The sequence below is a fragment of the Triturus cristatus genome, chromosome 9 (assembly GCF_964204655.1).
Source record: "Triturus cristatus chromosome 9, aTriCri1.1, whole genome shotgun sequence".
Classification (NCBI taxonomy): Eukaryota; Metazoa; Chordata; class Amphibia; order Caudata; family Salamandridae; genus Triturus; species Triturus cristatus.
Genome location: NC_140592.1, coordinates 862,209,598 through 862,222,828, shown reverse-complemented (window position 1 = coordinate 862,222,828; position 13,231 = coordinate 862,209,598). Strand labels below are relative to the sequence as shown.

The 13,231-nt window shown below is 51.2% G+C and overlaps 1 protein-coding gene across 1 annotated transcript in view; it reads left to right on the top strand.

The window, feature by feature from the left end:
- Positions 1 to 13,231, top strand: part of DYNC1H1 (dynein cytoplasmic 1 heavy chain 1) — a 1,397,843-nt gene that overhangs the window by 649,097 nt on the left and 735,515 nt on the right. The window contains exons 45-46 of the mRNA XM_085626346.1: positions 5,143 to 5,257; positions 5,378 to 5,539. Of these exons, the coding sequence (XP_085482472.1) occupies positions 5,143 to 5,257; positions 5,378 to 5,539 (277 nt within the window). The remainder of the gene's footprint in view (positions 1 to 5,142; positions 5,258 to 5,377; positions 5,540 to 13,231) is intronic.

Here is a 13,231-nt window from a genome sequence, read left to right as displayed (position 1 = left end):
ATACTCAGTTTTGTCTGCTGGCTCCACGTTATGGCACGGAAAGTAAACCAAAGAAAACTGACGTAGGTGCACTGGGGTGGGATTTATGTGACCTCGCTGACGTCACGTACACGGACGACCCCTGGGCGGAGTCGCGTGATGCCGTCCCCCCCCCCCCCCGGCTCGCAGGGATGCTGGGCAAACCGTTTTCCGGATCCAGTCTCACTCCTGGGGATAATTCTGTGTGAAGGAATCTGCGGCTAGAATCGTCTCTACCAGATACATCGTTACCGAAGGTAAGTAACTCGTACAACGGTTTATCATCACCGCAAAATGCTGCCGATCATGATAATTTTTTCTGCTAGGCTGCCCACCTGTCCATGCTTGAATTATTTACTTAAGCATGCTTATCCACAACAAAATAAAGCGTGTTAATAAGCATTACAAGTACGGGCTAATTTTGCAGCGGGAACACAACCTTCTCCCTCTCCCTCTTTCTCCCCCTTTCTCCCTCTCCCCCTTCTCTCTCCCCCTACTCTCTCCCCCTTCTCTCTCCCACAAAGTGTAGAGTCAACATGGCATACATCCCTGTGTGCCATGCCTACAACCCACTGCCTATGACATAGGTTAGCCACCCCTCTATCTGGGTGCACTATGCCACTGGTGAGGGTACAGGTGCATGAGCCCTATACCCCTACAGTGTCTAAGTCAATTCTTAGACACTGTAATTGCAGTAAAGCAATAAAGACTATATGGTCTGGGACTTTCTTTATGAACTCCACAGCACTATAATGGCTTTACTTAAAACTGGGAAGTTTGATATGACACTTCTCAGCACATTAAACCTACACTGATGCCAGTGTGGAATTTAATTAAATATGCACTGACTAGTCTCTTGGCTGACGGGCTGCTCACCAGCTGCCACCCCAGACATGTGTCTGGACCCCCTATGACGAGGGCCTCCCGCTCTCATGGTCCTGAAACAAAGCACATCCTCGGCAAAGGTGCCAAACCTCCAGGATGGGTAGGGTCCATGAAGGAGAAGCTTCAAAAGCTTGCCGCATTTGTGAGCTGCCCCAGCCGTTTTCTGCTCTCAGCAACTGGCCCGTTGGTTCTGATCCTACTTTGGGCAGGAGAATCGGCAGGAAAACCTATATAGGAGGAGAGGTGTGCCCACCTTTTGCCAACCCCACCCGTCAGGTGGGGGAGGTGAGGTAAAGCACAACTCTCAGTCCCCGCATCTGGAAGATTGGGGGGTCCCAGCCAACCAGAGTGAGGCTTCTACCCCCTCCCACTGGAGGGTGGCATTTAGGGGGTATCCACCCCAAGGAATGGACCCATTTGTCCCAACCTGTACCTACCTAAAATGCCCCTAAATCTAGTATCTGAAAGAGAATTGCCCCAATAAGTGGTGGCATACAGGTCACCTATATCAACCAACGAATCCTCTGATCATGATGCATCAAACATGGTTAATAACGCTTTGGTTGTGAGAAGTTGGCTTGATATATGATGTCACTAATTCTAGTGTACACCTTGTATCAGTCCAAACAACCCTTATGGTGATTGGTTGTAAAGTCAACCTTATAGACCAGCTATCCTAGTGGTAGCATGGACAAGAGCAGTCTTAGGCTAAACTCTGTATGGCATGTGAAGCCAGCTGTTATACCATTTGTAACCCCTTGAATACCAAATGAAAGGATACCACAACAGATATATATAAAAGTAGAATGTATTTATTCTAGTCAAACCCTCAGCACTCTTTATGAGATTCGAGGTAAGTACAACACAGTCTTATTTAAGCATACATTAAGTCACACAGGTAAGTAATACAGTTAGGCCCTAGGGGCCACGCAAACCATATACTAAGTAAGTGGTATAAGGACCACTGTCACGAACACAGGATAGGCCGAGGGAATCGCTGGGGCTACACTATACTACCAAAGGTTAGGAGGTGGGAGGCCCACGGGATTCAGGTGCAGAGTGGAAACACTCACGCGTAATGCGTAAAAGTCGATAGAAATAGTGGTTATTAGAATTTAACAGTTTTAGGACACTTCTGGAATAGCTAGAAAGTCGAGACTCGGAAACTAGACCCTAGGATAGTCAATAGCCTTGTGAGCACCGGAGTACTCAAGTTACCTAGCCCACGGGCTGCGGGTGCATAGGTGTGAACTTGCGTCGGGTTTCGTCGTGGACTTCTATGGATGCCTGAAGGAAAGTTGCTGACAGGCAGTCAGTGAAGAGTGTCCGGTGGATCCCAAGGAGGGGATCAAGAAGGAAGGAACCTGCAAGCAGAAGGGACAGAGTCTAGGTCACCAGCCAGGAGCCGGGAAGGAACCAGGCGATGTCGTGAAGATGCAGGTGAAGAGGTGAAGCTTGTCGCAGCAGCCACGGGTACCAGGAGACGTCGAGGACGACCAGGACCAGGAGGTGAGCTGTCCCACGAAGGCTCTTGCTGTCGGCGGCGTCGATGTCGAGTTAGGACCCAACAAGCCTTGGCAAGCGGAACCCACGCAGGATGGAGGACTTGCTTCTGGTGCAGACCAGGAGGGTCTGGGGTGCTTCTCTTTCACAGAGGAGCGGGTGCCAGTCTGGAGGAGCCGGACCAGCAAGGTGAAATCAAAGGTTCGTCGTCGCTGAGGCTACTAGCCAACGGGCCAGCAACCGGACAACACGTCGAGCAACACAGGTGCAGAAGGGCCCCACGCAGAACACGTGAAGTGTGGGGAGCTGATCTTCTTTGCAGATGGTGCTCGGGATTGGGGCTTCTCAATTCCCCAAGCACAGCCTCGAGGAAGCCTCGGAAGTCGCGCTAGTCAGTTACTAGCCACTTTTCCCAAGTCGCCGGTCCCACGTCGCCTCCACGGGTCTCAGCTTCGCTGGAGATGTGGATCTGGTTCAGAGGTGTTTGGAGTCTCGGCACTGGTCAGTCTCTGCAGTCGTCCCTCGTAGGATCAGTCGCAAAGCAAGCAGCGGTCGCTGGATGGTGCCTGGTTGCCCAGGGTGGTCACTCCTTGGCCACAAGGGAGATTTCTTCAGTCTTCTTCCTGAGGTCGAATGTCGAAGGTCCAGAGTTTCTGTTCAAGTTGCAGATTCAGGTTAATCTAATTTAGCAGGGCTCAGCTACCTACTGATATACTGGGCTGGGCTACCTGCAAGGTCCCTCCTATGGGTGGGACCAGGAAGGGGAGTGGCTACACCCCCTTTACTTTGTCCGGTTTCGCGCCAGAGCTGGGGCTGGTGTGCCCCAGCACCGGTTTGAACTGGACTATGCATGGAGCACCTTGTGTGCCCCAGGCATGTCTCATTCCTTTCAGCCCTCCCTGCCCCAATACACTAAAGTCTGTCTGGGGAGGTGCTAGCACCTCCCCAAGCAGGAAACCTATTGTCCAGGCCTCCCTGGCTGGGAGGGCTCCCAGCTGCAGGAGGTCAGACTCGTGTCTGTGGCAGCAGCATCCATTTTGTGATGCTGAGGCTTTGGTGAGAGTTAAACAGCAAAGTAGGATTTTAACATGTCTCTCCCTCTAGAAGGGAGGAATAATATCCTCATCCCCAGAAATGGTATGGGGGTATTATTCCAAAGTCTTAGGCACCTTACACGACATGTTTTGATAAAGCCAAACCATAGTTACCATAACCATTTAAGATTATAAGGCACTTTAAGAGTATATGGTAGGCTATATCATAGAACAGCTATAAGGACATGGTTCCGAAAGCTGCAGAGAGGCTCAGCTCATGCTAGAGCACCATCTCACATGTTACCAAGCACTCCGCCTCCAGGATTGTTAAGGCCTGCCATAGGAGTGGCTGATAGGTACACATGTGTCTATATATAAGGTAGGTATAGGAATACTACACCTAAGCAAGGGGTGATTACACGACCTTGCCCCAGCTGAGTGATCAGCCAGTTGTGTCATAATGTTAGGCCAGGGGTGGCATAATACATGCTGCAGCCCCTGGTAGGCCTAGGGTACACCTATGCCCTGGGTACCTAGGGTACACTGTACAGGGTCCAATAAGGTGATCCTTACCAATTGGGTATGTACCTAGGGTACATGGAGACCATTTTAGAGAGAGAGCAGACAGCCCGAGACCCTGAATGGCAGGATCTCAGGCCAACTAAGTCGAAAAACCAGCTAGACACTAGGCAAAAAGTTGGGGGTAACCGTAGTCAGATATTCACCTTCCTACATGGGTCCTCTGTAGATTAGGCCACACAGTTGAAGAGCTATGCATTCAGATAAAAAGAACCACAGGTCGCATGCAAGCGGGTCAAGCTGCTGCCTCTCACCAGCTCAAGCCATTGAGATGACTGGACCTAGAGCTCTACACTTCATAGGCTTTCATTTCCCAGATTTACAACTGCATGTAGTGTTATGGTATACTCTGGAGCTCTGCCTCTAATTTCATGAAAAATTTGGTTATTTTTTCCTAAATAATGTCAATAATTCCCATCTCAGAAGGCTGTTAACTGGTGCTCTTTTGAGCGAGCAGCAGTGCTTCATTTTGCAGCTTATGAATGTGGAAAATGTCAACCTTTTTCTTTCTAGTCTGATTTTACCTCTTCCCCTTCTTTTGCTCACAAATTTCTCATCAGTTTTTCAAGTTCTTTAATTTCATTTTATGTACTTGGTTGCACATGTTTATCTGTGCAGCTGGTCTTGTACTTTTTCTTCCTTTACAATAAAATAACTCCTTTTGCTTTTCAAAGTTTCTGAATCTTTGTTTTGCTAATCTCATGCCAATTTCAGTTTTTATTTATCTGCTGATGTTCCTCATTTGTTGGTGCACATTCAAAATAATACACAACTCAAATTTTTTATTTTATTATTTTCTTAAATTATGCAAGTCATTTGTGTTGCTTGTTGTTTTTCTCACACTGAAATTTCAAACTAGCTCAACGGTAATTTCATCCGAAAGCACCTTCTTTATTGGCTACCTGGGTCTAAATTTCCTCCCTAAATATTTTTACCGGGAGATTGATGCTTGTGTTCAAGTTATGAAATCCTTTCTCAGTCTTTTTCTAGTATAGTTACTGACATTTTCTTTTTATAATTTTTGGTATTAGATTTTTTTGCTTATTAATGTGGAAATGTTATAATAATTGAGTTTCATGTACATTAAATTGTAAATAGAACATCCTTTTTTTTTTTTCTTCAGGATTTTCCGCCAACCACAGGGTCATTTACTTCTGATTGGAGTCAGTGGAGCAGGCAAAACAACACTTTCTCGCTTTGTTGCCTGGATGAATGGCTTAAGTGTTTACCAGATTAAGGTAATTTTACTTTATTTGCTAGTAGAGGCTGCATATTAATAAATGCTCTTTATTGTGCACTGTTTTAAAATCTAACGTTTTAAATTACTAAGAAATGTATCTTTTCATATATTTTTTCAGGTCCATAGAAAGTACACTGGTGAAGATTTTGATGAGGACCTAAGGACTGTCTTGCGCCGTTCTGGCTGCAAAAATGAAAAAATTGCTTTCATCATGGATGAGTCAAATGTGCTGGATTCTGGATTCTTAGAGCGCATGAACACTTTACTGGCTAATGGAGAGGTACCTGATTTAGTGTTTCACTTTTTGTGTTTTGTAGTGCTACTACAAGCTTACAGACTTAAACCTTCAGAAGCTTGGAATATTATCAGAAAGGGGGATATGTAGTAAGTGTAAGTTGCCAAGAGCCTTGAAAATAAGTCAGCCAGATGTTTTGAAAACAAGCGTTCGAGGCATGCAAGCTGTAGATGACATGCTGTGCATAGCCCGCCATCTAGTGTTGGGTCCGGATGTTTGCACTTTGTTTTTGTTCGAAGAAGTCTTTCCCAGTCACAAGGTAGGTGACTCCTCCTTTCGGTGATAGTGCGCATGGGCATCGACTCCATTGTTAGATTGTATTTTTCCGCCATCGGGTGCGGATGTGAATTCCTGTGATCCGGTTCGGCACCGTTTCTCATGTACCCTTCGACGCGCAGTCCACTACCCTCGACGGTATTGTTTCTTGAGCGCATTTCCTATTCTCTGCGCATCGTTTCGAAACAAGAATCTTAGATTGGAAAACTCGTGGATGGCCGTTGGGCCTACCTGTGCCTGGCTCGCTAGCTTTCGATGGAACTAACTCCATTCAAGCTCTGTCCCGGGTGTCGCGCCAAGTTTCCGCGCACCGACCTGGACAAAGTGTGCAATCTCTGTCCCCGGAACATGACGAGAGAGACTGCGACGATTGCCGACCGTTTTGATCGAAGAAGCCGCTCCGTGACGATCGGGCTCGGCGTCACGAAATGCAACAAGGCGTCTCCGTACCGGACATCTTCAGAGAACATGCTCAAGGAGCCGAGGAAGAAGAACGTGTCAGTGTCCGAAGCCGACTCAGACATGGAAGAAGAGGAACAAGTTACACTGGGTCAGCGTACCGGTAGTACAGGAACCTCCTTGCCCCAACAGCCAACACCTAAAAAGGCTCCTGTCCTCCCTCTGCCTGTGGGTCAAGGTCTGCACCGAGAAAAAGTTTTGAGCACCCCGCCCAATGGCCTGGTGCCGAAACACAAAGAAAAGCCTTCCGGCTTGGGATCGAGTCTGCCCCCTGGTGGCACTGAACAGAAATCCTCGGCGCCGAAAACCATCCTCCATCTTTGTCCAAGCCTAAATCTTCAGTGCCGAAGAGTTCGGAGCCGAAACTCTTGATGCCGAAAACTACAACTAAAGAGAAAAAGACTCGTACAAAAGATTTTCAGTCCGATGTTCCACCTCCAGATCCGAAACAAAAAGAACTGTTTATCAATCCAGATACTGGACATATTCATGTCACATTACCTGAAAAAAGGAAATTGGCACATCAGGATGAGCATCTTATACCTCTAAAGAAAAGGAATATGGGTACAAACCCAACTCCACCTGATATTCCACCTCCACCTACTAATCCTCACCTACTTATTACCCCCACTAATTCACCACCACCACCTGACTTATCACCTGATCCACAGGATGAGGGGGATGAGGATGACAGGCCACAAGATGCTGATCCATGGGAGGATTATAATACTGATCCATATACAGACAATGACCCTGATTTGTATCCTTGTAGGCCATCACCTCTTGATGACAATATAGGTTATATTGAGCTTCTTAATAGGGCTGCTTACTATCATGGGGTGGATTACATAAAGAAACTTTAGAGGAGGACTTCTTATTCAAGACATTAAGCTCTACTCAGAAAGCAACACAAACGTTACCAATGCTTAAGGGGGATGCTTAAGCATGCAGATGAGGTTTTTCAAAGACCCTGTCAGGGCAAGAATAATAATGCCCAGTGTTGAGTAAATATATAAACCAGCACCTACTGACCCTGCTTACATCAAAGGTCAACTGCCCTTAGACTCTTTGGTGATCTCTAATGGTAGTAAAAGAGCAAACTCACAAACAACGGTTGAGGGCCCTCCTCCTAATAGTCCAAGTTAATTAATGCCTCAGGTAAAAGGGTAGCTTCTCAGGCAGCTAATCACTGGCGCATTGCCAATACTCAGGCTTTGCTAACTAGGTACGATAGAGCTCAATATGATGAGTTGGAAAAACATATCCAATATCTGCCTGATGAGCCTAAAGCTAAGGCAAATAATCTCATACAAGAAGATAAATTCATTACCAATACCTCCATCAAATGTGCATTAGATGCAGCAGACACAGCAGCACGTGCAGTAAACACAAGCGTGTTGCTACGCAGACACGCATGGTTAATAATATCAGGTTCCAAACCTGAGGTACAGGCCTCGATTCTTAATCAACCCTTTGACAAGGAACACCTATCTGAAAGAAACACGTTAGTTAGATTCCTCACCTTAGAATATCCCCCGGTGTCAGGCTGAATCCGGAAAGATTTTTCGTCAGCAATACCCTTGCGCGTTGCTAGGCGTCGTCTTCGGCTCCATCGTCGGCGACGTGATCGCCGGGATGATGTCGTCGGAGTACTTAGACGCTGCCCTCGCGCGCTGACGTCAGTTCTTCTTTTTTCCGCGCCAGTAAGCGCCGATCCGGGAAGAGCATACCCTTTTAGTCACTTTTTGACTAAACTTTTTTGAACTCTTTTGGTTCCATTTTCAGTCGACCTCGACTCTGGTGCCGATAGGGATGCCTGCTTCAAAGCTTGTGACGCCCGTCACCGACTGATGTTAGTTACGGATCACCACCGCCGGTGCCTCTATTGCCTTGGGGCCGACCACGATGCCGAGTCGTGCCTCGACTGCCGGGCCTTGACTTCGAAGGCTAGGCGGGAGCGGTCCCGCAAGCTGCTCGAGTTCTGGCAGTCGGCTCTGCGCCGCTCAAGGTCCTGGTCGAGGAGGAGGTCGCGGAGCCGCAGTCATCACCGCTCGTCGGGGTCAAAGTCTCTGCGCTCCGGTAAGTCGAAGCACAGCAAGAAGTCGAAGAGGTGACATCGCTCTTCTGGCTCCCCTCACCGGTCGCGTGACTCGGCTGAGGGCTCGGGTGGCACCACCCGCACGGCTCCGTCGGAGCAGCAGGAGTCCTGTCTGACCCCATACCCTCCGGTCCCTGGGTCTGACGCAACTCCGGCGGAGATCAGGGACTTCCTCGTGGCCATGAGGAGCCTGGCTCCACCGTCGACGCATAGCGAGCCGGCGGCTCCGGCGCCATCGTCGACTCCGGTCCCGACGCCGCAGGCACAGCAGGATCCAAGCCTGGATCCTGGTCGACGCCGGTCGACCTTACGACCCCTCCGCCGGCGCCAACCCCTCCGGTGCCGCCCCCGGCACCGCCTTCGGACGACGCCGTTCCTCGGTTTAGTCCTGGTCCGGGCCCGGCGTAGGAGCGGCGCCGCATCCGACGCCGATGGGTGACAGGTTCATCTTCCACCCGGCTCCGATTCTTCCACCTGTGTACCAGGAATCGGATGACGGTGACGACTGGGAGGGGTCTGAGGACCCTCTGGCACGGCAGGGCCAGTTATCTCAGAACTGGGCAGACGAACTGGTGGATGCCAGTGGTCTTGATACCTCCCCTGACACTGGCTTCATCTCTCCTCCGTCCGTGGCTTCGGAGGAAGGTGCTACATTCTCTGTGGTGCTGCGCAAGGAGGCTGAAACCCTTGGGCTGGAGCTGCCTGCTGTGGCCGTGAGGACTAACCTCCTCACTGAAGTGCTTCAACCGTCAGCAAGCTCCTCGGACCCTCTGCTGCAGTTCAATGAGGCACTGATTGACGTTCTGAAGGGCACCTGGTCCAAGCCCTCCACAGTTCCTCCTGTGGACCGGAACGTGGCCCGGCGCTACCGCCCTGCACTGGGCAACCCCAGTTTTCTGTCGATTCATCCCATGCCCGAGAGCCTGGTTATCCAGGCCTCTACCTCCCAGACCTCCTTCCCGTCCGCTCACCCCGGATCAGGAATCCAAAAGGTTGGAACAGTTTGGAAAGAAACTGTTCTCCTCTCTTAGTTTGGGGTTGCGGTCTATAATCACGTGTGCCTTTTGGACCGTTACTCCCACTCCCTGTGGGATACGGTGGAGGATGTGCTGCCCCAGTGTCCGGAGGAGGACTCGACACGGCTCGCCCAGGCTCTTGCAGAGGGGCGGGATGCGGCACGGCATGCAAACCGATGTGGACTGAACACAACGGACTTGCTAGGCAGGGCAATGACGACCACGGTGGCGATTCGTCGCCACGCCTTGCTGAGATCCACGAGTTTCTCCGGGGATGTCCAGAGCACCCTCATGGACATGCCCTTCGATGACAGTCACCTTTTTGGTGACAAAGCAGACAGTGCGCTGGAACGCTTTAAGGACTCCAGGGATACGGCTAAGTCCTTGGGCCTCCTTCGAGGCGACCCCTCCAGCCATGCCACCGCATTTCGGGCGATCACTTGAAACTTCTACAGGAGGAAGTTACAGCCCTCTTGGCCAAGGGGGTCATCGAGTGCGTTCCTGGCCCAGAAGTAGGTTGGGGTTGTAACTCCCACTACTTTCTGGTCCCCAAGAAGGGCAAAGGGGGCCTACGCCCTATCTTGGACCTGGGGAGCGTCAACGCCTTCCTCTGGAAGGAGAAGTTAAAGATGCTCACCTTAGCTCAGGTTCTGGCTGCCCTCGACCCTGGATGGTAGCGTTGGACTTGCAGGACGTTTATTTCCACATCCCCCGGCCCACCGGCATTACCTGCGGTTCACGGTAGGCCAAGAGCATTTTCAATTTACTGTGCTCCCCTTCGGCCTCACCAGTGCCCCTCGGGTGTTCACGAAAGTGATGGCGGTGGTCGCAGCTCATTTGCGCAGATTAGGGGTTCCAGTCTTCCCCTATTTCGACGACTGGCTGTTGAAGACAGGTTCACCCCAGCAAGTCGTCTCCCACGTCCAGACTACGGCCGACCTCCTGCATTTGCTGGGGTTCTCCGTCAATGTGCTGAAGTCGCATCTGAGTCCCTCCCAGAAGCTCCTCTTCATCGGAGCGGTTCTGGACTCGGCGCAGTTCCGGACCTATCTGCCGGAACAGCGGGTCCGGGATATTCAGGCTCTGATTCCCATTTTTCAGCCTCTATCCCGGGTTTCGGTCAGGTTGGTGCTGCGGCTTCTGGGTCTGATGGCCTCCTGCATCCTATTAGTGCATTACGCCAGGTGGCGAATGCGGGCTCTGCAGTGGGACCTGAAGTTTCAGTGGGCTCAGCATCGGGGCAACCTTTCCGACCATGTCTTGATCTCGGAGGGCACTGCAAAGCAGTTGCAGTGGTGGCTTACGAACCGCGATTGGGTCAGCGGCAGATCCCTCTCCCTACCCCAACCGGAGCACGTAGTGGTGACGGATGCGTCCCTCCTGGGTTGGGGGGCCACATGGGGGAGGCGGAGATCAGAGGACTCTGGTCTCCGGCGGAGTCTCGGCTCCATATCAACCTTTTGGAGCTGAGAGCGATCTGACTTGCACTGAAGGCATTCCTTCCCGTTGTCCGGTGAAGTGTGGTGCAGGTGTTCACGGACAACACCACCGCCATGTGGTATTGCAACAAACAGGGCGGGGTGGGGTCGTGGACCCTTTGTCAGGATCTGCGCCTCTGGACATGGCTGGAACATCAGGGCATCACCCTGGTGGTTCAACATCTGGCGGGCTCTCAACGCCAGAGCAGACAACTCAGCCGCCGGTGCATGATGGATCACGAATGGCGTCACAACTCGGACGTGGCGCAAGGCCTCTTTCGGCAGTGGGGAGAGCCTTGGTTAGATCTATTCGCCACCGAAGAGAACGCGCAATGTCAGCAGTTCTGCGCGTTGGAATTTCCAAGGCGGCACTCGCTCGGCGACGCTTTTCGTCACGAGTAGAGTTGCGGTCTGTTGTACGCCTTTCCGCCTATACCACTTCTGCCCAGAGTGCTGAAGAAGATCAGGCGCGACTGGGCCCAAGTCATCTTGGTGGCCCCGGATTGGGCACGAAGATACTGGTATCCCGAGCTACTCAGACTGTCAATCGATCCCCCGATACGACTGCCTCTTCAGGAGGATCTTCTGTCGCAGCAGCAGGGGACGGTCCTCCACCCGAACCTGTCCAGTCTCCACCTTCATGCGTGGAGATTGAGCGGCGACAGTTGATGCCATTTGGCTTGCCTCCTGAAGTCTGCGATGTGATTCTGGCAGCCAGGCGTCCCTCCACTAAAACGGTATACGCCTGTAGGTGGAACAAATTTGTGGCATGGTGCACAGCAAAGGCTGTGGATCCCCTTTCCTCCCCTCTTTCTGAGGTTCTCCTCTTCCTTCTTTCTTTGGCCCAGCAGGGCTCTGCTCTGGGCACTCTTAAAGGTTATCTTTCTGCTTATCTCTTCCTTCCTTCGGCTTCCTGATCAGCCTTCTCTCTTCAAATCCCCTGTTGTTTCTCGATTTCTTAAGGGCATTGCTCACATGTTTCCTCCTGTCCCTTTCGTAATGCCTAAGTGGGATTTGAATCTTGTTTTGACATATCTGATGTGCGCTCCCTTTGAGCCACTTCATTATTGTCCTCTTCAGCTTTTGACGCTTAAGACTGCTTTCCTGGTAGCCATCACCTCTGCTAGAAGGGTGAGTGAGCTCCAGGTTCTCTCTTCTACGCCTCCTTTCCTTTCTATTCATCCAGACAAGGTTGTGCTCCGCACTCGCCCTTCCTTCCTAAGGTTGTGACTGCCTTTCACATCGGGCAGTCTGTTACGCTGCCCCCCTCCTTTCCGCATCCCTCGAAAGAGGAAGAGCGGCTCCACCGTCTGGACCCAAAACGTGCGCTCTCCTTCTAGCTGGACCGCACAAAACAGTTCCGGGTGAATGACCAACTCTTCGTTGGCTACGTGGGCGCTAAGAAGGGGCGGGCGGTGCACAAGCGGACCATCTCTCGGTGGGTCGTTTTGTGCACCAAAGCTTGTTACTCCTTAGCTAAAAAGGAACCTCCTGTTGGGCTGAGGGCCCATTCCACTCTGGCCACGGCGGTGACGACTGCCCTTGGTCCGGGATTCCCCTTGCAGGACATTTGTCAGGCAGCAACGTGGGCCTCGCTGCACATGTTTGCCAAGCATTATTGCCTGGACAGCCTAGTCCGGAGAGACTGCTTCTTTGGCCGTTCTGTTCTCCAGGACTTTCTGGTGTGATCTTGGTTCGCAGACCCACCACCGGGGTTGGTATTGCTGGGGTATCTATTCTAAGGTGAGGAATCTAACTAACGTGTTTCTTTCAGATGAACAAGTTACTTATCTTCGGTAACGATGTATCTGTAAGAAACATTAGTTGGATTCCTCACCGACTCACCCATCCTCCCCGTTCTGTGAACCGACATCTAGGGTTAAGGTTATCCTTTTCAGGGCCCTAGACTTTTTTGGCACCAGTGTCGGTCTCTTGCATGGCTCTGCGTTCCTGGCGCGAAAAGCTATGTACAAGAACTGACGTCAGCGCGTGAGGGCGGCGTCTAAGTACTCCGACGTCATTCCGGCGCCCGGCGACGGACGTGGAGCCGCAGACGACGCCTAGCGACACGCAAGGGGTGTTGCTGATGAAAAATGTTTCCGGATCCAGCCCGATGCCTGGGGATATTCTAAGGTGAGGAATCTAACTAACGGGTACAGATACATCGTTACCGAAGGTACGTAACTTGTTCGTCACTGTTCAACTTCTACCCGTCAGTTTTATCTGCCCCCCCACCCCTGCCCCCCTCCCCCCACGGCTCCGAGTTTCCATCCCTTTCCGGGACCCGGAGCGACTCCTGCCCAGCTTCGCACCTTCTACGAAGCAATGCACGCCATCTCTGGGCAGCCCG